Below are 25,260 nucleotides of genomic sequence, written 5' to 3'. Positions count from 1 at the left end.
GAAATGTAAAGGAAATCATACCGTTTGCTTGATGTCTTGAACTTGCAACTACCAGTAGCAGATATAAAATGAATGCAGGAGTGCTTTATAGCATGTGAAATAAATAAATTACTTGACATAACAGGTGCAGGAATGTGGATCTTGCCAAAGTCCATGTGTCATTCTTTAATCTACAAAACATGTGGCCTCTTCATATTTATGGATGCCCTATGATATGATAATGTAGCAATGAGTTAGAAGAGTGAAAAATTGGCCATTAAGAGAAGAAAGTCATCTTTTAGCTATACTGTCTTTGTCTTCATGTTACAGCATAAAAATAACCAATAACATAACTTGTATTTATCAAATTAAATACATGGGCTTTTAAATATATTCCAGAAATAAAAAATAAAATAAAATTTAAATTAAATTTAAATTAAAAAAAAAAAAAGATTTATATCCTTTATCTTAGGAAGTGAGTTTCAGTAAAGACAAAATGAGGTGTTGGACCTGTTTCTGCACCTTCTGTGTTGATTTTTACAGGTTAAATGTGTCTTACTCCAGAGATAATCCCATTCTAGACTGCAAACAACGGAGCAGAAACTGACTCCTAATCTTATTTGTACAACATCCAGCACTGTTGTAATAAAAATATTTAGTAATGGCAGCATGCATTCTCAGGAACACTCATGCAGTACAGAACTTTTCAGTAAGGAGCAAAACATTAAATGTGGAACTTCTTAATCAACTTTGGCTTGTCAAAGAAAAAGCCCTTTAGGAAAAGTGTATATTCATTAAATTCTTGTTCAAAGGAAATGTTTGAAACATTTTATAGCTGACAAATACCATGTTTTGGAATGGCATTTCATTTCACAGCATGTGAATTCATAGTTAAAAAGAACTCAAAAGGAAAAAAAAAAGTTTTTTAAAAAATGTACTGTCTAGATGAAATAGATGTTGTGTCAGCTGACCAACATTTTTTGGACAGAGATTATGGATGTCAGTTCAAGAAACTCTTCTTCATTTTTTAACTTTTTCCTCACAGGTCGGGGGAGGATACTGTTAAAAAATGCATAATGAATAGGAAAACTATTTCTTCCTAAACTGTATGTGTGCAGCTTGAAAAACTGTAGCAAAATGAAGCCTCAGCTGAAGTGAGCATACAGTGTATTGATTTTTACGAAGAAATCTTCGGATTCTTTTATTTCTTTTAGGGAAATGCACTGTTAAGCTTAGTTAAAAGGGGGAGAGGCAAGCCAAGTCCTGGGATGTCTTTCATGCTGCTTTCTGAAGATGGCTTTAGAAAACCAGAAAGTAGAAAGCCATTTTAAAGTGGTTTGCAGGAAGGGTATATACCTCTACAGAGAAACCTTCGTTTGGGTCATTTGGATTTCTCTCTTTTCCCTGGAAGCAGCTAGTCAAAACTGTCTGTATGCAACAGAAAGATAAAAATTTCAATTAGGTTGAGTGCTGTCATAAGCAGACTACATGAGAAGGCTTGAGATAATATGCATTACATATTGATGTCTATCAGCCCTGAGAACATAGCCATGTTTTATTCCATGCCCCTTTTGTAGGTTTGGCAGCAGTGGCACCCAATAAAGGCCTAATCATATTAATTTATGCCCCTATCAATTATGCATTCAGATTCTCCCGATGGCTTGTCAGTTTTTATTCACTATTTTCTGAAAAATACGCCTATTACAGTTACTGAGCAAATAGGAGGACTGTCAGAAACTGAGATTTAAGGAATATTACTTAAAAGGGGTGGGTTTCTTTAATTTATAAATCTTGTATTATATGTCATGCATTTGTTAGTTTTAAAAGAGGTGACAGTGCAGGGACAGATGTCACATTAAGGACTTTCTGAAGACAAGGGGAGAAGAAGTCTCCTTAAGAAAGCTCTGTGATTTATTCAATTTTTCTTGAAAGCAAAGTGTTCTGTGGTCTGCAGATGTAGTAAAAATGTATCAGCTTTGTTAGTTTAATATGAATTTGATTTTGTGTCTCTCAAATGATGTCTATCAATGAAGTACTTAACAAAAGTATTTTCAGTTTGTAAACTGATCTCTTTTCTGGTACAGGAAACTGTTCTATATCCAGAAATACATTAGAATCTTGAACTGCATTCTGGAGTCAGTGCCTACATTTAGAATAGTCGTAAGTGGTAAATATGACAGATAAATAGTTGTAGTGTCTGAAGTACAGGAACTGCCCCATTCAGTAACATCTACCAAGGAGTAGCCTATACTGGCAATTTCAAAATTACCTTGATGTCAATGTGTGATGTGAGGCAAGTCCAGCCTGCCCCATTCGTACATATTGCACTATTTGAATGGGTCCATGAGTGATTTGTCTAGGACTAAAACTGCTTTTTGGAGGCAAATCTCCCAGATCTCTCCACAGACAGCACTTAGATTTGTATCACTGAGCAGTCTCAAAGATCACAGTCAGGGCTTCTTTCTGTGAAACTAACCTGAGCTGGGCTGGAGACTGGGCAGACTCCTGGTCCTTTCCTGCCAAACCAGTAAAAAGGACCAAAGTTTATCTCCAGCAGCCGGAGATCCTGTCTAGATCACAACCCACTCAAGGTCAGGCCACTCAACTTGTGTTCTCAGGTTTGCTGAAATACCAACAGAATAACATCTAATGAAAAAGTAGATCTTGGCACTGACTCTCTCACATCTCACTTCTTGGTATTTCAGACTTTACTGCTGTTGTTTTACCCATTCCCAGCCAGTGACCACCACTGAAGATAAGTCTCTCTTCTTCCATCCTCCCTCACTTTAACAACATCCACTTCAGCTTCTTCTCTTCATCCCCGCTCAGCTCGAGCTTCTCCCTCTTACCTTTATAGCACTTAACCCAATTTCACATACTTTCATACCATTCTCTATGCTACCAGGCTTCCCTTCACCATTCTTTTAAGAGTACAGTTTTTAACTGAGGTCCTAAGTGTGGAAAAATAGCTTAGAGAAGACAAAAAAGTTCTCAGAAGTTCTAATGCTGTTGTATTGTCCTATCTGCTATGCTGTGGGTTGGAGTTGCCTCTCTCTGGGTTAGCCCAGAAATGCATTCCTTCTGTTATGAGTAGTATTCAAGGACACTGGTGACAGGCCCACACTCCCTGGGCAGGGGTCTGGGCTCCTCCACTTCAGTCTGTGCTGCAAGCCTTGCTCCTGACTCCTGATAGCATCAGTTCAATGCAGTTAACATACCATGGGATCTCTATCCAGGGACTTTGCTGGGGCCCTTCTCTTTTCGCAGGGTTTCCAACCCTTCTGCCACTGAGCTTGGCCACCTCCCCTGCTGGAAAGTTCACCAGGATAAGAGCCATCCTTTTTGCATGATGAAGTCCTGGTGAGCCCTGCAGAGCACTTTTTGCTGTTTCAGTGAAGGTATTTCCCCTTCCTAACAAGAGAGGAAGATTCATATGGAGGGGATCTCTTTTGATACTAGTATTTTCATACTATATAGGCAACAAAAACAAACTGTCAGGTCTCACCCTGGCAAAATCCTCTCAAGCTTCCATACACATAGATAACTGAGGCCTATGGGTTTTGTTTTCTTCACCAACTCCTGTTGTTGTGTGTTGCTTTTCTGCCTAAGCACTTAAATAATTAATGAAGACTGAACTTTTGCCTATTAAACAAACTTGTTTTTCCTTCCCTATAAATTCATCCACCCTTGCAAAGTACTTCAGCTTTGCAATGGGCTGTACCTTCCCTTACTTCTGGCTCTTTGAAGATTTTGCTCTTTGTTCAGCGAAGTTCTCAGTTCCAGGAACATGTACCACATTACCTAAATCATCCCAGTGTTTATTTTAGCCTGACGTTGTTAATGAGGCGTAGCTATGTTATAGCATTTAAAATCTTTGTAGCATCTTAAACATATTGTATCTTAAAATATCCCCTTCAGGTATATAAGTATTATCCAAATCACATAAATGGAGAAGTAAAAACAAATGTTTCGGGATTTGCCTAAGGCCATGTAATAAGTCAATGTCAGAGCCAAGAGTCAAACCCACCTATTTGTGGTGAGTCATCCCATGCTGGCATGATTTTGTGTATTACTACTATGGAAAACAGCCTATTCACTGAGTGCAGTACTTGTCTCAGTCATTTCGTGAACTGACTTTAGCAGTCACCTTCCCTTTAATAATAACTTTCCCAGAAATGCTTGTGCTAACCTAACTCCATATACTTCCTACATATCTACACAGGGAGTAAGGAGTAGCATATGGAACACAGCTTGCATTGCTGTGTTGTATTTTTTTCTTTCTCTTGGAATTTGTTTTGTGTGCGTGTGTTTGTTTTTTCTCAAGAAGGCTGGAAATGAAAAAGAAATAGAGGGGACTCTGTTTCTAATATGCTGGGAAGATTTCCTTTGCCTGCCCTTGAAATTAAAAAGTATCTGGACAGCCGTTTACCTTATGGAGTTGAATAGTAGTTCAAGCTCAATTATTTTCCTTTCTTTATTTTTTAAGGGTTCAGCAAGACTCTTACGGAAGGGGGTGTGTTTGTGTATATGCATGCAAAGGGGAGAGAAACACAGAGGCAGCAAATATGTTTGAGAGCGTTTTTGCTGATAGTAGGTAATCCAGAAAGTGATGAAATAATAAAGTGACAAGACCTGGCCTGAACATCTAGAACTTTGATGGTGTTTGGCAGGGAAAATTAGACCAATTAAAGGGTGCCTCTGGGAAGCTTTACCTTACATGACCAGAACTGCTACACAACATCTTGGTGCACTTGGCACTTTTACAGGGATAACATTTGTGTGAATAAGAATGGTTTTGCCAGTATGTTAGTCATCTGTGTGATTTTACCCTGCACTTGGAATGGGTGCATTTCTGCATTGCTTTTTGTTTTATACTAGCAATTTTCTCTTCATCATTACACTAGGCATTTTCACTTTAGTGTATATGGATCTTAAGTGTTTCCCTTCACCGGCAGCCTGATGATTATACAGTAACACTTGCTAAAGAAAACAGAAGTGGTACATCTTTTAAACAGAGTCAAAGGCACAGAAGAGCACTTTTGGATTGCACTGAGATATTTTTTCTCTCTTCCTAGAAAAACAGTATGAATCCAGACAGTATCATAAAAGGACCTAGAAAGAAGAGAAATATTGTCAGATAGTACATGAATGAATCTGCCTGGAAAACAAAGCTGATAATGCTGTACTTAGGAGGGAAAGACAAAACCCAGTCCTTGGATGGGAAAAGAGATGTCATCAAGTGATAAGACAAGGGGAAATGGCCTCAAGTTGCACCAGCGGAGGTTGAGGTTGGATATTAGGAGAAATTTCTTTACTGAAAGGGTTGTGTGGCATTGGAATAGGCTGCCCAGGAAAGTAGTTGAGTCACCAGTCACCTCTTTGTATGGCTTAGACACAGTGGGAACCCATGTTGGGGTTTGGTTTGGTTTGGTTTGGTTTGGTTTGGTTTTTTCTTTCATGTCTCACCACCTAAACAGTTCAGGTACAAGACACCGGTAAGATCAGAGATACTGATATATGATACTGCAGTAAATAACATTTTGACCTATTTTAATCTCACACCTTAAGAATAAGAGTTTTTGGATGGGTTTAGCGACTATGAACTTCAGGTTGGAAACACACTTCATCCTTGTGTCTGGTTGATGTGCACTGCTATGTATGCTGCAGTCAGATGTTTTATCAAATGACTCTTGGTTTTAGGATATCATGTTAGCATTTGATAGACAGAATCATCAAAATATTTTCAATTGAATACTTTCCTATTACAAAACAGTATTCTGTACAAATGGAGATAGTGGTGAACAGATCTATTTCTACTATACTTTCCATCCTTTTGAAAAATAATTCTAAAAAAGGAAATGTGAGTTCCTATACACAGTTTTTGTCTGACAGGAAAGAATACACACAGGTGCTGACACGTTCTATTATTGTCTTAATTGTTAATGTTGTTTTAGAAGCCATCATTCCAAACCTGAATTATTGAAAAGGAATGCTTGCAGTAGCAATTCACAGAGAGAAAAACTGACAGAACTGATGAGGAGGATGAACAGAGTTTGTTGTTAAAAGAATCTGAAAATCTAAAAACTTTCAAAACCATATGTAATTAAAGAATATTTTAGTGTCTGAAACTTTGATTTCTCAAAAGTTTAAAAAGTAACAGTTTGGTGTCAAGGTGATAAAATTATGTTAAATTAGAGGACCTCATAGTTTATAGTTCCTAAAACTCAGCCCAAAATGTACTTTAACAGTGAGATTGTTTCAAATATATATATATATTTTTTTTTTTTTAATGGAGAAGCTGTATGGATTACATCACTTTAAGAAAGGAAGTAGATGGCTAGAATGAAGTATATTAAAGATGGTGAATGTACTATTCCTCATCTTTACACATTGACCTTGTTTCTGTGTTCAGAAACCATACATAGAGTTGTCGAGTTGGTCAATAAACTAATCCAGCCATCAATAAAGCACACCTTCTTGTTTATTAATATGTGATTAAAAATGTATATGATAAAAAGATATTGACTGAGCAGAGTTTGGGTGACAAGAACAATTATAGCTTCAAGCCTAATCACTACATGAGCTGTTTAACCCAGTGAAAGTCAATAGTCTATTTCTGAACAATTACACTTTTTGTTTTAAATAAAGTGTTTGGATTTTGCTAGTGTTCTCATTTTCTCTTCATGATTTAGGCATGTACACAGAAGGAGAAAACAAAAAACACACAATAAATTACCCAGGATAATACAGCTTGATGGTCTTGGTTTGATAAAGTTGTAAATATGTAGCAAATGGGATTTGTTTTAATTATAAATTGCTACACACAAATATATTAACATCAGAATAAGTATATCTCTTTTTTTCAATTGTATTACTATCTGCACGGGTCTTAATCATAGTTCTACAATGTCTGTCCTAATTTATTTATTTACCTTATATAATTTATATATATATAATATACATATAATTTAGTTATATATTTTTCTTGTTATTTTAAGCTAACGTCACCATTTTACTGCATTCAGTCTAAGTGCTCCACCTTCATTTCATTAAAGTAGTTTCATAAATCTAACACGAAATTTCAAATAGAACCCATTTAATTCTTCCTTGAGCTATTCTTGACTTTTAAAAATTTTTCAGACAGCAAAATGTGCTTTCACTCCAAAGTAACAATATTGCTTATATCCTGGTAACAACACAGAGAAGTTTGAACTGGGTACATTTTAAATACCAGTACGTTCCAATACAGTGGCTATGCTGTAGCAGCTGGGACTGGTGAGTGGTCAGACATTCCTAAACAAGAGCACAGGGTCACTGGCTTATCCCCACGTTGTTAAAAATTAGCTGTGGGGCCTAAGCAAGCGACATTGAGTGTCTGGGCTATCCACAAGCAGAAGTCTTAGCCTTTTTAACACTGGTTTATCTTGTCAGCATTCAAGATCCAATGAAATTAATAGTACTCTCAGAGGTATTTGCACGTTCTAAGTCTTGAAGTGCAGGATCAGAAAGTTCCTTATCTATTCCATAAGTATCACGTTCATTCAACAGTAATAGTGAGTAGCATATCCACAGATATTTTTCCTACCTGCTGATCATGTCATCTTCTCAATTCCTTTGCTGAATAAAATGACAAAGAGTTCAGAAACAAAATGTTTTCCATTAATGCTAATACAATCCTAACATTTATTATTCTAAAATGCATTTGGTGTAGGTGAATGTAAAATTCACCTTGTCAATTGTTGGTATTTGAAGTTATTGTTTAATATGGAAGAACAAATGAGCAGAAGGAGAAACCTGCCATTGTGCTTACACAGCCTTAAAAGTCTAGGCTTCTTTGAAATTGATGCTGACACTATAAACATGCTTTTCTGAGGAACTTCATATTAATATGACATATTAATGTCCTGATGAAACATTAAGTAAAAGTCAATAAGCTTTTCCCCTGACTGAAGTAAGAGGCACCGTTTGAATCTTAGAAATCAGAGTAAGTCTACCAGGAGATAATTTCCACTTCCTTATGGTGTAATTCCAGCATTTTTCCTGGGTGCCTGATTCTGGCCAGTACCATGCAAACCATGGTACACTAGCACAGGTGGACCATCTGTATGATCCAGCATGGTATTTCCTATTCAACAAGAAGAGCTTTCTTTTTGGCAAGGGAAAAAGATAGAGTGTCTTGTGAAGGAAAACGGTCAGCCTTGATTCATTTTGGATGTTGATGTCCGAAGCACAGAGAATGCTTAGCCAGCAAATAAATTGTTTCTATTAAAATAAATGAATAAAATTAATAAATAAACAAACTCTTTAAATAGATGGCACAGTCAGTACCTCAGACGTACAGGTGAGGAATCAACAGCTGTGAGTAAAGAGATTGCTCCAGATGACAAGTCACGTCATCTAAGATATGAGACTTGCTCCGGGTTCTCTTTAGGAGAAGACAACTCTGTAGCTAAGGAGTGGAGCTCAGGGAAGCCAGCCCTGGCAGCCTAACCACCTTCAGAGCTTATGGGATGCAACATCTCCGCACAAGGAGCCAAGCACAGTATGAAAGGTCTGAATCTCTTTTCATCTATGGCACGGACATGTCTGAGTGACTGCCAATAGGTTCTAATCTGAAGAAAAAGTAGGGTTTGATATAAAGGTTCCTTTGCACTTTCAGATTAATAGGTGTATCTCTCCCACCAAAAAAGACTATTACTAAACAGTAAAAAAAAAAAAAAAAGAGTCTTTGGGGTAAATTTATTGAGCTAAAAATCTATTTTTCTGTGTTTAAATTTACTGCTTAACTGCAGACTGACTCTGAATGCAGCATTGCTAATAGTATGCTTTGTTCCAGCCCATTACTTGATTCACTCATATGTTTAAAAATATTAGTACATTTAAGAATGTTGGTACATTTATGACTCTATTTAAACACATATACTATAGATCTTTACTCTTCCACTAAATAAAACAAGAGTTTAATTCATTTTAGGTTTTTTAAAATACTCTCCCTCAGCTTTTTATATTACAACTCTAGGGTGAAGTTTACAGTTCTCAGTATTTAGGCAAAGTTCACCTGCATTTTGATGAAACAAATAGCAAAGGTATGTTAATTTATTAGTAAGGCATATTGAAATAAGTGTGTAGTCATTGAGAAAAAACATACTTTTCAGGTTGTCATAACATAATGGTAAATCATTAACATACGACAGTGTTTAAGATTTGTGTGGTGGCTGGGAAGTAACTGCTATTTTTATTCATCTCAGCACCATTATTTATGAGACTGTTTCATCTTCAGCCTCATCCACGTATATGTACGAGCCTCATCCTCATATGTAGTTCTACATATTTTGCCTTCTTCATCATCACCTCATTTTGTCCAAGCAGAAGATGGAGGCTTATTGACGTTTCTGCTTGCTGTTGTCCTGGCCCATACATGCTGTATAAGATAGAACATTGGTGTGTCTATCACACTGAAAGCATGCAGCGACTGCTTTTACAGTAGTTTCCATTTGACAGCAAGCATTCAAGTATTTCCAATTTTCAAAATTTCCAGAATTTCCACTTTTATTGTTGTCAGAACATTTTATCATGGATACTTAGTTTAAATGCAATTCTAATATTTAGAAGGAGAGCTAAACTTAGTAAGAGTCACACATTTTAGCCGCCAGATCTCAAGCACTTTCCACTTCTCTGCTGGTGTCACAACTAAGCCTGTATACACTTCTCATTCACATAAATGTGGAGTAACTGTGACCCCCCCAAAAAAAAAACAAAGTATGGAAAATCCTCACCCTGTGAAAGTAGTTTAAGCACTGTAGCTCTTCATGACAGTTTGAACTCAGTGAGGGACAGGCACTCTGCCTTTAAGGAGGTTGCCCCTTGCTTGTGAAAGTTAGACTGGGTGCCTAATTACCACTTCTGCCTTTGCAAGCCTTCATGAGTGAACTACTGAGGCCGTACAGCAAGTCCAGACTATCTTAATCATCTTAAATTTACTTCCTCAGACAGCTCTGCCTTTCACCTTCTCTCTGGTGGTGATACGGGTGAGCGAGTGGGGAGTTTTGTAACGCCGAGTGTGACAAAGATGGACCAGCCACTGCTGGTGGGAAGAGGCATCCTCATAGCCAGAAAATTAGAGTCATCATTTATTTCACTCCTCTCTCTCTAAATTTATGCTGGGAGGGTCCAAGGCAATTATATCATCAGTGTATTTATGAATAAAACCTTTGCCTTTGCACATGTACCTATGAAATATTGCAATGCTATTGCAATGAGCGTTAACCTTATACTCAAATGATTTACCATGACCCCTACTGTTGTTTTGGAGCCTTCCAAGATACATGGAGATACAGTCAGATCAGTACATCAAAGTGGGTACGTAGTTTTACATGGTGATCTTTCCATTCATGATTGAGATATAGTCACCTCAGGGGGTGGGATGGTACGGGATTATCATCACAAGCAATAGTAAAGCTTTATTGACGAGGATATCAGATCTTTGACTTGGTCAGATACACTGACAAGAATAGCTTTTTTTTTTCTTTCTCTTTTTTTTATTATTATTGGCCATGGTGAGAAGAATTTAGCTCTGCAAAGAGACTGATAATGTAGGGTATATAAACACGGAAGTTAATATACTGTATCAATATGACTCATACTATGTCTGGAAGTTGTTTTTTTTAAGTTGTTGTGTTTTTATTAATGTCGTTCAATGGAGGTGCAGATGTCACACTATGAGCTTCTGTCTGTGATACACAAACACTTGCTGTTATCTGGGTCAAAATCAGTTCCTCAGCAGCAGATGGCCATCCTTGCATTGCGTAACTGAGAACGCACTAGTTGTTCTGTCTTGTATATTGGTATAAAAATGATGGACTTTGAAGCTCATATTGCCCTGTTACTAAATACAAGTGCAACATCTAATAACAATGCTAAAAAAAAAAAAAAAAAAAAAAAAAGATATATGCTCTGTTCCCTAACTGGTCAGTCTTGTTTTGCTTGGTTTTGATATCAGCTGTCACTTTTACGCACTAGGTACTTCACATATTTGAGGTCTCTAGAAAGCATTAAGTAATTTACTCTATAGAGTTTCAATCAAGTCTGTGGTTTGCTAGAGAATCAGACAGTTAGGTTGTGGTGGTAAAAGTGATGTTGAAGAGGTCCTTACTCAGAGGAAATGGCACTTTATTTGTTACGAGTTACTACTCAAAATAATGGTGGCTGCTGATTACATCAGGACTCCTGAAGCTATCTTTATACTCTGCTGTCATACAGTCTCTGCATTACTAAGAACTGGATCCGTTTTCTCATTTTACATTTGCATTTATTTATCCCATTTGTTCAAGTTATTACAGGTACAATTTTACAATGCCATCATGATCATTTCTGGGCATAAAAACTGATGCTGAACTGCAGCTTTATTCTAAATGAGGATCTGCTGTGAAGCAAAGTAGGAGTAGCAAATTATTGTCTCACTTACTGTCTTGGATCAGTGGATGAATTTTAATCCATGGCTAAGCAGACAGTTAATTTGGCTGTTTCGGTGACTGCAGCGACTGCTTGACTCTAGGCCAAGGATCCTCAGTCTGAGGTCAGGACCACATGCCTGGTCATTGCACTTCCTAGCTTTATGACTGCAAGGAGAGTGATTCTGGAACCTCACCGTGCTGTAATACAGAAAACACAATTCTGAAAGTTTGAGTCATTTGGACTGTGCAAATCCAGCCCTCCGCAGAGCAAACTACGTTGTTAATGGCTCATCCACCCACTTGAAATCATGTGAAGATTTTAGTCCCTTTCCCAGTGGATAGCTGCCAGTGTTATCAAATAAATAAGCAATTAAATATGTGCTAATTGAGCAAAACAAGACAGAGGGTAGTTGGACTTTCGAGTTCAATCATTCTTTTGCTATTATGCTTAACTTTGGTAAGACAGAAAAGTTACTTGTGTTGAACCTGATCAGCAGATGAGCTGAAATAATAAAATTATCAATCTGCTACCTTTCTGAAGCAGATGACTCCCCAAAAAGTAAAATAAAAATAAAAATTAATTAATTAATTAATTAATTAAACCAATTTATTAAGATAAGTGAGATATCACTAATAACCCTTAAATTTGCCAGGGGTCTGAATGAAGTGAAAAAACAAGGAAATAAAATCTATAAGGAATCAAAAATCAAGGAACAGATATACAAACCTATACGTCAAAGGAAATTAAAAAGAACAGCAATATATTAGGTAGGGAATAAGTCTTGCATAGTCAAATAATATTTTGACATACATACAAACACTCAAACTAAAAGGGCATTACAGACCTGGTAAACATTTAGAAACAGTACAAAGTAGTAGGAAATGACTGAATGAAAGCTGATCACACTGCTCAGTACCAATCCCTTGCACGGATGTTTTATCATACAGCCTTTAGTTATGTTGTCATGTACCTTCAGATGATCAAGAATTTTCCAGGAAACACAGTTTTCCTCAAAATTCAGACTATGTCATAGCAAAAATGTTAGTTCTGAAGCAACTGGGAGGATTTAAAAAAAAAAAAAAAAAGAGAGAAGGAGATTGTGCAGTAACTTATAGGCAAGTTGCTAGGTTGTATGCTGAAATGGAAATGTCCCAGATACAAGGGCTGTCACTGGTAGGGACATGGGTTACCACTTTATTTCCATGTTCTTAGACACTCTAGACTTGTTCCTCTTTTTTTTTTTCCTCCCTGTCCGTCCATCTTTTCATGAATAATTTAAAAAAAAAAAAAAAAAAACTTGTTTCATCCATTCATGTTAAACAGTAAAAGAAAGCAATTTGAGAGGGCAGTGGGGCTTTTCTGATTGACTTTTTCACAGGCAACCCTTTGTCATTCAAGGTAGTATGTGGAGCAAGGCTTACTTCAGCAGTTAGTTCCTACTGTTAGGTTTACCTGTGCGGGACTCTGTAGGGGCACACAACTTAAATCCCAGTCTGAACACAACACTTATTTTTCTGCTGTTCCTCTCCCCACCTCAGGATAGTACAGTGTGTTTAGCAAACATCTTTTACAACCTGAAAGCCACGAGATAGTTGTATCCTTCTAATAAATCTGTGTTCCAAACAAATGAGATTAAAGTCAGAAGTGCCCACTAACTTGGAGTATCCAATTAGAGATGCCAATTGCTCGTTTTTTTCAGCCTGTTTGGCATTCTGCATCCCTTGGCATAGTCAATGTACAGTCCTGTGGATTTTGTCTGAAGCAGTGAGTGATTCGCTTGAGCAAATCAGACCCCAAAATTTCATGATGGGCCCTCATAATACGAAAATCTCAGCTCATCATTACATTTTGAGGTGAGTTTCCCCACATTACAGAAGCTTTGAGGTGAAATGGGAATGGATTCAAACTTGTTTAGCCAAATTTAGCTACCACATTACCATGAGGCCTTGCTTTCTCTTCTTGTAACAGTCTGCCTTCTCTGCAAACAGTACCCAATTCTGTGACGAACTAGACAGAGATCTAGTGAATAAAAACTACAAAGTTGTGACTGGCCCCCAGAGGACGTGTGCCTTGCAGGGCTCCATTTGTGTGTTAGGAAATTGGTGGAATAAACTCCGTGTGGTCTTGTGCAGGGAAACTGAATAAAGTTGCTCTGAAACCCTCGAGTTAGTCACTGCCTTAACACCTGAGTGCCTGGCGTTACAGCTAGTGATGAACGTGTAATGTGTTCCACTAGCTTGGTGGTCACTCACAGACACACACAAAAAAATTATTTAAAAATATTTTGAATAGTCTCAGAAATACGTCTCTTGAAGGTCATTTAATTCTTTCCAGCATCAGAAAACAGCTTCTATTCAAAACAACAAGCATTAATGCTTAACTGAGGAGTTGAAATGCATCAGCTAATAATACTGAAATAAAACATTTTGACTTTCAGGATTTTACTATGTTTCAAATAAAATTCAGCCCAGCTATTCTGGACATCCTGTAATTACATATCCTTGCTCTTGGCTGACAACATTAGATGGTTTTGTTATCCTTGCCCTGCCAGTCCCTTTTCTGCCCTCCAGGCTCCTCAACCGAACACTTTCTCTCTGCTTTTTCCACGCAACCTCTGTGTCTCCTTACCTAATCAGTCCCAGGCTCCTGCCTCCAAACACCAGTCCCGCTTTTTCTCTCTGGGCTGTTTGGCTGCCTCTGTTGCCTGCTCTGTCACAGGGTGGATTTTTCTCCCTCTCGTATTCATGCAGAGACCTTTCTTCTTGATGCAACCTTCAAATCGTTTGGAGCTTAGAGGAGATAGGATTCCTACCTCTCAGATCCTGTGCCAAAGCTCGGGCTCACAGGGAAAATTTGGAGGTGGGGATTAATGTGGAAATCTAGCTTTACCACAGTATCCTTAAGCTTCTGTCCTCAGTTAGGACCAATCTTTATCAATTTAAATATATTTTTTTCTGATAGAATAAAAGAAACCATGACTGAGAGTGTGCTCATTAAAAAAAAAATAATCTCATATTTGCAAGTTAGCCATATTTGGATAATTTTTTTGAGAGAGGGAAAGGCACTTTTTAAATGGAAAAGGTCACATTTTGAGTCTGTGCTTCAAAGCCTGAGGGCAGCAGAGCATTTCAAAGGAAAAAGTTTCCATTTTTTTAGTATGAGCAAAACTGTTTATTTTTCCATAACCTTGTTCTTGGAAATGGACAAATTGTTTTGGCAGGTATTTTCAAAATAATCATCCCGGTACAGACAGTCAGCGTATCAGTTTTCAGTCTAAGTGATGATGTTTTTTCTAAAGCTACATGCAACAGAAAATATGGTCTGTGCTGGGAAACATTAGCCAAGCACAACACGAGGAATGGCAGTGCGTCCACCTCCGACTGTTGTCACATATTATGTCCTCTGAGGGTTTCTGATTTTTTTCAAACAGTAATTGCCTCATGGAAAGGCAATAGGGTCAGTGGCTATTACTTTCCTATTTTACAGGCAGAGAAACTAAAACAGGAGGAAAGGAGAAAAAAAAACAAAAACAAAAACGCCAAAAAAAAAAACAAGGGTAGGTTCCAAAACTCCTGGCTTGATTCTGCGTCCCCCATTTTGGCACCACTGCTGCCGCCTCTGAGGCATGCTGTCGGTGCGGTGTGCCTCTGCTCTGGAGGGTTACTGGGAGCCTTCAGGTGACACAGACACATGCACCAGAGAGAACATCCCTTCGGTACTGTCTAACTCTCCGAGACTGTGACTGGAGGTCTGGGGTGGCTTTAGGAGGGGGCAGAGCAGGCATGAGGGCAACCAGCACGTAACAGATTCATTCAGCTAAGAACAAGCCCCCCTCCCACGCTCAGCCCTGCAGCTTGCAGGAGTGTGTCTGTACAGTGCAAAATGAAAGCATTCACGTACCGAGCTGATTTCTGAGGGGCCTGACGCAGCACGGCAGCAAGGCCCCATGGCAGAGGAGGCTGGAGAGATGTCGGGCTGCGGTAGGGCGCTGCCGAGGCTGAGCAGCTCACCCGCATGGCGAGCTGTGTCCCAGGCACTGCCTTTCTGGGTGCTCCACGTGCCCTGCCTGGGGTGAGCACCCACGAAGGCACGAGGTGGAGGAGCTGCACGAAAGCTTAGGCCACTCTCTGATTTGCTCCAGAGGATAAGAAATGCAGTTAGGTGTTAACAGCAAGGGACGAGACAGCCCGTGCAGACCAAGAGCCTCTGCTAAAAAACACCCCAAGAGCAAAAACCAACTCCTTAGCTTAACCTGCAGCCCTCTTCAGACAGAGAAGGGTGTAAAAAAAAAAAAAAAAAAAAAAAAAAAGGAACTGCCAAATCAAACTGCTGACTCCTTTTTTCTTATCAAAACACCACAGCATACATCTTAACAGCCCGAAGTAAATCAAACGCAGGACCAGCTGGAACTGGGCAGCTCTTGACCCTCCCTTGATATCAGGTGTGTGCCGCACTTCTCTGGCAGATTAATTTATGATCTCAAGTAATTGAGAGCCCCTAAAACTTTCAGTCCAGCTGCTGGGACAAGGCTGAAGGTTTTCTTTGGAAAACGTCACCACTAGGAAAAGTTGGAGGCCTTCCCGCTTGACAGAGATATTCCACTGCTGATGGCAGTGACTTTGTGTCCCCTATATCTTTTATTTTTAAACTCGTCCAAGATATAAATATGGGGTGAAAACCGAAGGCACGGCCACAGCCTGGATGCGTGCAGCTGAGCGACTGTCTGTCCCCTTTGGCATCTGGGGCTTCTCTGGGGGAGCCTTGGAAGCATTTGTAGAAATGCAGCCCTAAAGGGACCTTTCAGCTAGAAGAAGTAAAGAAAGGTCCAGGGAAGCGTATTCAGGGTAGGGAGAGCAGATCGCCTGCCATCAGCAGCAGCTCGGCAGAGAGCGTGCCCGTGTGTGCGATCAATATAATCTATTGCGAAAGAAAGCCTCGGTGTTTCTGCAGAGGGGAAAGAGATTTAGAAAGAAGCTCTTTAATTATTACCTGCAGAGGAGTTAGACTTTAACTCCACGGTAGCATACTCCAGTCTCTCTGCTTAGAGGTTGGCGTGTGGGGCAAGCATCTAACCTGCCTGAAACCTGGGCTGGAATGCAAGAAGAAAAATAAGGAGAAAAAAAAAAAAAAAAAAAAAAGAGGACAAATATAAAGGATCAGCAAGGCAAGAGTGGAGAGGATAGCCACCCACATGGGGCTGTTTTGACCCCCCTGCACAGCATCACCACCCCCCCCAAGGCCCCCAAACGCCCCGCACCTTGCTGAGCATCCCCGGCCTCTCCGCGCAGCCTCCGCGGGGGGCAGCGGACCCGGGCTGGTGGAGCAGCTCCGTGCCCAGCCGCTTCCTTCGGGAGACCACCCCCCAAAAAATAAAAATAAAAAATAGAAGGGGAGAGCCCTGGGGCAGGCGGGCTTCTAGGCACGCCAATCCCAAAATGCGAGCAAGGCTCTTGGTGCACGTGATATTTCTTTCAAGGAGTTTTCTTCTCTGGCAGGTCAATGTGTTAGTTAAAAGTTGGTCCGGATCGGTCACTTACAGCCCCCGATGTGCGATTAACACATAAAGGGACCACCTCCCCCCCTTTATCTTTATTTTTTGGGAAGATATCAGAATTTAAAAACTCAGTAGAAACCCCATTTGCTCCCTACTATTAACTAGCGGCCGCACAGAAAAATCATTAGGGCTATAATTAAATGCGGGTCTGGTTTTGAAGAGCGCCCTGCAAAATAGCCCCAAAATATTATGTAGTAATTTGATTTCTTTTTTTCCTTTGGCACTACAGGTGCTGGCTGTGTTTTCCCCTCATTTCCCACCCCATGTATATTAAACAGCGGGAGAACATCGCTCCATTGTTGGGCATGACCCGAGATTCCGCCGGCGTATTTTGCTCCTCGATGTAAAATTGCGAAGTGGGTCTCCGCGTAAAACTCGCTATATTGCTTTTGATAATTACCTTGCGGTCTAAACTTTTTCACATCCCAGTTCTTAAAGAAAAAAAAAAAAAAAAGAAAGAAAGAAAGAAAGAAAGAAAGAAAAGCTGAGATCTCAGCGTGCTGCCACCCCTGTATGGCTCAGGCCGGGCTCTCGGCCGCTGTTAGGGGAACTTCAGCAGCGGGTGCGGCGTTTCTGGGGGCGCCCTGCCCGCATGCAGCCGCGGAACCCCCCCGGACCCCCCCAAAGCCCCCCGATCTCCCCCCGCCCCCCGGCTCCCTGTAACGCGTCCCCTTGGGCGCCGCGGAGCTGGTGCTTGGCAGCCGGGAGGGGAATCTGTCAGATCTGAGCGCAGGACAAAATAACTCCCGGCGTTATTTACGGCGGGGGGGGATAAATATATAAAAAAAAAGATGCGGGAGGCCACCCTCCTCTCGTCCCCAAGGTTTTATTCCTTTCCTCCGCGGCATTGTCCCCGCACCCGGTCTAAGCCCCATCGCGGCTTTGCTCGGCCTCGCCAGGCAGCGGCCGCGGGGCGGTGCGGGGTGGTGCGGAGCGATGCGGGATGGTGCGGAGCCCACGCGCGGCGGGGCGGCCCCGGGTGCGCCGCTCTCCGCCTGCCCGCTTCTGGCTGTTTCTCGCAGCGTGATGTTTTTTATTTATTTATTTATTTTTATTTTTTTTTTCCCCTTTTTTTCCCCTGCCCGGTAGGCTGCGGCAGGTGAATGATGAGCCCCCCGGCTCCCGGTTTATGAGCCGTGAGATTGGAACCGCGCGGGGACAGCCTCGGCGAGGCGAGGCGAGGGGCTCCGGGGGGTGGGAGCGCGCCCCCACGCGTGTCCCCGGCCGCCTGCCCCACGCCGCGCGGGTGCCCCCCGCCGCCTGCTGCGCGCCCCCGCCGCCTGCTGCGCGCCCCCCCCGCGGGCCGGGCTGCGCGCCCCCCAGTCCCCCCAGCCCATCCCACCTACCCGTGGGGCGTCCCGCGTGGGAAGGCGCGGGTGGGAGCCGTGCCGCAGCGAGGGGGCCGGGGCCCGTCCCTGAAGGGCCAGGGCAGAGGCTGCCCTCGGAGCCCGCGGGGCTGCACCCCCTCCAAAAAAAAACCCCACCCCAAATCTGGCTCTGTCCCGGCCAGGCGCCCACGCGTGGCGTGGCGTGGGGCGGCCGCGGGGGTAACCCCCAGGAGGAGTGTTTTCGGGGCTTTCTCGTGAGTGGCTGCCTCGCTCCGTGGCTGACCCAAAGCTCCAGGCTAACGCTTCGCCCCTCTCCTTTCCTCCCTCCCAAATCCTCCCCCCACCCCAATAATCCCAATCTGCCTCTTTCCTATTCCCCCCCCCCGCCCTTGCTTTTAAAGTGAAGGCGCGTTCAGGAAATGCTGCCTGCCGCCTCCCTCCTTTCCACCCGACCTAGCGGGGAGCCCCTCTTCACCTCCACCACCCTAAAAAAAAAAAAAAAAAAAAAAAAAAAAAGCCGCAAACGCACCGTGTTTCCAACCTGGAGTTAAAGTCGGTGCTAATCCGGGTCAGCTCCTGCCCCTGTTGGGAAGGCAGGGAGGGAGCGTGTAACATATGGGTTGTAGGGGGAAAAACCAAAGCAAGCCCCCAAAATAAACAAACAAACCAGAACCTCGCGCACAATCACGGTGAAGTCAAATTCCTTCCTACACACCCACAACTTTAGCTCTGTCTGCTGCCTGGGGGGTTTTAATCTTGCAAAGAGAAAGGGGGGCTCCCTGCGCAAAATTACGCCTTCTCCTCTCATTTGTTAGCTGATTCCATCAAAAAGTTCGCTATTTATAGGCTACACACACGAACCTGGAGTAATACAAACCCTCCCGTGTTGTTCCCCTCGCAAAGTGGCCGGTCGTGAAGCATCCGAGCGGTTTGGTGTGTGCGCCAGTGAGAGAGAGACACACAGAGAGCGCTACAATCAAAAAGGGGAAAGAAGATCTCAAGCTGAGAGACTTATTAATTGCTAAGAGCCGCTCTGCCACCAGCCATGTGAGTACCTAACAACGATCACCTTTTGCACAGATGGTCAGCGATCAGGCACAGACACTTTCTGTCCTTTTCTTCCTCCCTCCCCTTTCTTATTTTTTTATTCCCGTCCAGTCTCTCTCCCACCCGCCTTTTTTTTTTTTTCCTTTTTTTTTTTTTTTTCTTTTCCTTTTAGTTTGAGCTCGCACGGCTTATTCCTCCCCACGAGGAGGAATGAAGCGTGGGGGCGAGCGCGGGGGAGAAAATGTGCCGGAGCAGAGGAAGGAAGGAAGGAGTGGTGGAGGGAGAGAAGGAGGAGGGTTTGTTAAGCGATCGCCTTGTCCCCTGAGCCCGAGCCGGCTGGGAATTAGTACCAGAAAGATAACGGAGGTTACATCCCTCCCTCTTCCTCCGCTTTTCTTTTCCGGGAGCACTCAGCCCCCCAGACAATTACCCCGGTAGCAGCGCGGCTAACGAGCTGTATTCAGCAGGACCCACTTGGGGGAATTAAAAGGGGGGAAAAACAGAAAAAAAAAAAAAAAAAAGAGAGAGAAAGAAAAAAAAAAGAAAAAAAGGAAAAGCGAGCGAGAAGGACGCGGGGACGGGGGCTCGGCGCCTGGCGTGCGGGCAGTGGAGAGCCCCCGCGCCCCACGGGCAGGGGCAGGCGGCAGCGAGCAGCGGGCTGGGCTCGCCGTGGCCCCGCTCCTTTCCCCACGCGTGGGCTCTCGGCTCCCGTGGGCTCGCCGTAGCCCCGCTCCTTCCTTCCCTGCCCTTTCCCCACGCGTGGCACAGCGGGCGCAGGCGAGCCCCACAGCAGCGTGCGCCTTTTAGAAACCGCACAGCGGGCTCGAAGGGGGGCGAGAGGGGGGGGACACGGCCTGTACCGGGCTCGGAGACCCCTCGGAAGCCGGGTGCGGGGCTCGGGGTGCGGAGCGAGCCGCTGGCAGCGCGGAGAGGCGCGGTGCTGAGCCGGCCCCCAGCTCGGAGCGGGTTAGCGCAGCGTTAAATTCACAGGGCCGGGGTTACCCGGGGCAGCATCACGGCGTGTGCCCGGGCTGTAACCTTTGCTCGTTTATACACAAAGAAGAGGGAGAGCCGGAGTTGCACCTGGAAATCCAAAGAGCAGGGTGAGTATCGGTATTCGCTCCTCTCCCTGCCGTGCCTGGGAACAAAGTTCAGAGGCAGCCGGCGCGGCGCTGGGTGCGGGTCCCCGGAGCCCCCCCCCCCGGGGCTGCAGCCGTCGCGTTTCGGGCCGGCACCAGCGAAACGCCCCAGAACTGCCGCTCCTTCGGCTGCAACTTGGCTGCTTTACGGAGAAAAAGTGACTCGGATCCGGGGCTATTTATAGGTGGCAGTAAAGCCTCCCTTTCAATAAGGAGCCGCGGAAAAGAAGCGTCAGGAAACCGGCCGCGTTATTGATTCAAGGTGCCGGGTGGTCACAGCCACGCTAGGCTCACAAAGTCCCGGCTCCTCTTGGTTCAGGCAGCGAGGAGAGGGATAGGAGCCGTGCTCTGCTGACCCCAGGGTTGGCCACAATTCAATTCCCAAGCACAGGTATAGGGCACAAGAGGGTTGGATGGAAGACTTCCCTTTTCTTTCAGACACACACATAATACAGGGCACCCGCAGGGCTGAAAGTGGGCCAGGGCTACACGGTAGGTATCAGATCACACAAAGCAGAGGAAAGAAATCCAGTTAAAAATACATTAGTTGAAATCAGAGGACAAGCTTGATTTTTTTTTCTTTTTAAACAAAGGTGCACGTTAGAACAAGCTAGAGGCACTTTGTGCCTGACGGTATCCCCCACGCCCACTGAAAATAAGGCAAGAAGCTTGCTCTTTCTTTGCATCTTGTAAACCCTGTTTTAATTAGAATTGCTAAAGTAGGACACCCCGGTGGAGGATGTTTTCAAGTATCCACCTACCTTTCTGCTGTAAGCAGAATTGCTGCCTGCTAAATTGCTTGAAACGCAAAATTCTGCCCCACCCCCAACTTGTTTTGGCACCTACTCACCCTTTCCCCCCCGAAATTCCAATCGCTTATGAAAGGTGCTCCATTAAGAGGAAAAGAGAAAGCCCAAACAACCAGCAGCAATGAGCTGAGTGGACTCAGCGAGGCTGACGTTGCTCTGTACAGCAGAAAAATGTTTGGACAGAGAGCGTCCCTGAAAACTAATTCCTTTTTTTCTCTCTCTCTCCCTCTTTTTTTTTTTTTTTTTTTTTGAAGTCCAAAATTGGGTGTATCCTAGCCCTTCTCCTTTAATTTATTTGATTAAATCATAACAAAGACAGACTCATCAGCTTCTCGTATTTCCTCACATGTAACCATACGCGAAACCTTTTATATGAAAGCAAGTAATTGGCTTTAGTTAACCGAGGGCAGAGACTGGGGCGAAGTTTTACGCCCGTTCCCAGAGCAGCATTTCACGCGAACGCGTGTTACAACTGCACCCAGTGCTCCTCGGTGGCGACCCTCGGGGTCTCAACTTTGTCTCGTTCCCCACAGCCGCCCCCTTTCTCCCACCTCTCTGGCGGCGAGGAAGGCTGCTCGGGTCGGGAGGTGAGGGTCGGGGGCTGGTTCAGGGAGCGCCCCCCTGGTTTTTACGCTCGGGACCGCTCCACGCCAATGTCCACGTCCGTGGGTGTTTCGTACCGTGCTCGCTGGTTCTTTTGCGCTCCTAATTAAGAACTAGATAAATTTCACCTTCAGGGAAATGAAGCCCTGTTAGCTCACTTTTAGTTTAAGTGAAAAAGAAAGAATGGAAAAAAAAAAAGACTCAAAGTTTCTCAGGTGGAGCTCAGATTCCCTTTGGTTATTACTCAAAAGAAGAACCACGTCAATTACCTCTTTTCTTTGGAAATGCCTGTCCGAGAAAATCCTGGCAATTCCCCGTGCCCGTGCGCGGGGCAGCTGCAGGCTGGCCGCTGCTGTTGCCCCGGCAGCCCAGCGAGCCGAGCGCCGCAGCCTCCCCGAGCAGCCTCTGCCTCCGCCCGCGCCTTTTGCTGCGCTCGGGAGCAAAATCCCCGTCGTCCAGGGATAAATCGCTTTCGGAGAGCAATGGGGCATTTGCAGCAAGCGCCGTATGAAAAATAAAAATAAAATACAATACAATAAAATAATAGCACACCCTGGTCAGAGGACAGGAACCTCGCAGCAACAGGTGACCAGGGGCACCTGCCGCTTCTCCAGGGTGTTCGAGTGCTAAAGCCAGGGAGGGAATTTTACAGCAGGAATCACGCTCGGGGCCGGGGAGAGAGAGGGGCATCCACCAAACCGTGCTTAGCGACACTTCAGCGAGAGTTTTAGGTTGCCTTGAGGCCAGCAGGAGCTCTGCGGCGGGGCGCTAAGGGCACCTTGCCTTGTCCTCCTCCTCGTCGCCTTCCTGGGGTCCCTCAGAGCCCCCAGAGCCGCCGCCGGGGCCGTGCTGCTGTCCGGGGGTCGGCGGAGCGGTACGCCTGCTTTTTAGGGGAAGAGGTTCCGCTCTGGGGTCAGCCCGAGCCCTGCTCTCCCCTCCCGGCTGGACTCTTTGTTCTTTGGCCCTTTGTCCTCTCGCTCCTCGGCTTTGCCCGAAGTTTCCAGAGGGCGGGCTGGAGGTGCGGCGGAAAAGTTGCAGAAATCCCCGGAATTAAATTTGCCGGGGCAGCGACAGCAAGCAGGGCTCCCCTCCGGGGGCTACGTCCCCGAGCGATGTCGCTTTGTGTCACCCGGACGCGGGACGGTTTCGTGGCGCCGGGAGCCGGCTGCGATGCCGGTGCCGGGGGAGCCGCGGGGGCTCCATGGGGTGCGGCGCCGCCCCACGCAGCCGCCGGACCCCTCGGCGCCGCGGGGAACCGCCGGCCCTGCGGCCGGCACCCGGACGTGCGGACCTTTCTGGTGCACAGGGGCAGAGACGGTCAGGGAACAGACCGCGGTGAGACGGGGCGGGAGGTCACGGCGACGGAGGATTTCTGAACGTCGGGTTTTACGGGACGCGCGCTCGTTTGTCTGAGTTGCACAAAGCCAGGAGGCGTTTGGCCTAATCGCTGTCTTTTCGGCGTGCTTCCTGGTTGCTTGACAGGACTGTGGCAAAATGCTGTCACAAGTTGAACAAGTTGGTGCTTACCTTCAGAGCAGACGAAATATCCTGACGGAGCAGCGCAGCAGCTTAAAGGACAATCTCAGCATTGTTAGTGGGAGATCATATAGTACTTCTTGGTGCCGGTAATAAAAGGAAAACCTACTCGTTCAATACAGTATATGGTGTAGCCTTGTCCTACCTTTACAAACACAATTAAATGCTAGAGAAGTAAAAACTTATTTTTCCTTTCAGTAAGAAATCACCCATAACTTTGCAGATATGAATTATCCCCCACCCCCATTATGTGAAAGTAGCAAAACACATCAGTGACGTGCATTTGGTATTAGGAAAGCTGATGAGAAATGAAGTTCTCATATGGTGCGCTGGACCAGGTCACAACAGGTTGCTGACAAAGCCAGGTTTGAGTCCTGAACTCTGGCAGACTTCTCTAACAGCGCTGCCACGCTCCCATTTTTGTAACCAGTGACATAATGGATGACCATAACACTCTGGAATTCACTGAAAGACGATTTAATGTAATTCTCTCTCTCTTTTTTTTTTTTTTTTTAAATCAAGAGATGCCCACAAATGTTTATACCAGCATAATGCAAATTCATTATTTTTATAAATGTAGAGATCCTGTATTCTTTTTAAAGAGAATATTTTCACAGTACTTCTGTATTAAATAAAAAAGGCCAAGATTGTTTATCACAGTGAGCCAAATTTCCAAAATTTGCATATTTTCTTTTCAGAATAGCAGACAAAACATGTTGAGAAATGAGGTGAGAAAAGTTTGAGGTAGACTAAATAAATATTTTAGATCTGGATTTTTTAATGTACATACGCTAGTAGAGATCATACCATCCTTCTGACACATGTTAAACCCTAGGATCAATTCTTTAATGAAATAGCTTTTGATGTGAGGTGGTGTGAGGCCTGTTCTGGCTTTGCTTTTTCCTCATGCTGAGGGGATATAGTTCCAGTAAAAAGTCTTGGAACCTCACACCTGGAAAATCCAGCTATAGGTATTTCAAGCTGGAAACTCGAAACCAGAAACTGTCCTTGAAAACTCTGACCTTTATTATTTCAGGCCGTGGTTCACAGTTGAATGTAATGATCAGTCACTAGCAAAGTAGAAAAAGATGCAGGCATTGTATCAGATGCTTTGATGATAGCTCAATTTTCTAGCTGAGTGTGTCTTCACACACAAGTCGACTAGTTTATTGCTTAAATCCAGAGGCTGGCCACATTACTCACTATTCTGTTTATATCCCAATGCTCATAATGTGTTGTTGCAATATCCAGGTAAAATGTTCAATGCCATTTACAACAAGGAATCTGCCTTGAGCAATACTATAATCAGTAATAGCTAGCGTTACCGAGAGGAACAGTTTCTGGAAATGAATTATCACCACATGAGTTAACAAAGGTACGTCTGTAATTTTGTTCAGAACTAAATAAAACTAGACATCCAAGAAAGAGAATACAAATTTAATTGGAAGAAATGGATCTTACAGAATGCTGTGTTTAATCAATAGCAGTTGCTTCTGCCTTTCGGTAATGAAGACGATTAAAGGGCCATCGCTGTTCCCAGGCTGTTGTTTGAATAGAGGGGTTCTGCAGCATGAGAAAAATGAATTTCTGTCTCAGAAATACCCACTGAAGAAAGGGTGGTTACACTTATTCACATATTGATTAATCTTCCCCTTTTTAATACTTTTTACTGATGTACATAGATTTTCTTTTAATAGATAAGGAATTTATATTTATTAAAACCAACAACTCTCTGCTGCTTCTCTTGGAATCTCTTCCATCAAGTATAGGTTCCCAAATATTGTGCTGTATTTCAGAAGGCAAATACGTAA

At 43.7% G+C, this 25,260-nt stretch overlaps 1 protein-coding gene and 1 long non-coding RNA gene across 14 annotated transcripts in view; one reads left to right on the top strand and one right to left on the bottom strand.

Annotated features, from left to right (window-relative positions):
• LOC106031642 (uncharacterized) overlaps window positions 1-19,312 on the bottom strand; it is a 107,873-nt gene extending 88,561 nt beyond the window's left edge. For 6 of the 10 annotated variants that reach the window (XR_010830894.1, XR_010830889.1, XR_010830890.1 and 3 more), the window contains exons 1-3: window positions 19,177-19,312; window positions 16,423-16,522; window positions 11,444-11,630 (exon numbers count right to left, since the gene is read on the bottom strand). This is a non-coding gene — a long non-coding RNA (uncharacterized lncRNA). Of the gene's footprint in view, window positions 1-1,914; window positions 5,092-9,091; window positions 9,401-11,443; window positions 11,631-15,333; window positions 15,569-16,422; window positions 16,523-19,176 lie in introns of those variants that run through there. The other 4 variants (XR_010830893.1, XR_007160897.2, XR_010830888.1 and 1 more) reach the window with 4 other exon arrangements.
• ESRRG (estrogen related receptor gamma) overlaps window positions 19,222-25,260 on the top strand; it is a 403,755-nt gene continuing 397,716 nt past the window's right edge. For 2 of the 4 annotated variants that reach the window (XM_066995513.1, XM_066995511.1), the window contains exon 1: window positions 19,222-19,362. Coding sequence is in view for 1 of the 4 variants with exons in the window: in XM_048057618.2 (XP_047913575.1) it covers window positions 19,361-19,362 (2 nt within the window). In the remaining 3 variants the exon portion in view is untranslated. The remainder of the gene's footprint in view (window positions 19,363-25,260) is intronic. The other 2 variants (XM_048057618.2, XM_066995515.1) reach the window with 2 other exon arrangements.

This window comes from Anser cygnoides, chromosome 3, assembly GCF_040182565.1.
Source record: "Anser cygnoides isolate HZ-2024a breed goose chromosome 3, Taihu_goose_T2T_genome, whole genome shotgun sequence".
Taxonomy (NCBI): domain Eukaryota; kingdom Metazoa; phylum Chordata; class Aves; order Anseriformes; family Anatidae; genus Anser; species Anser cygnoides.
This window is presented reverse-complemented; position numbering and strand designations above follow the sequence as displayed.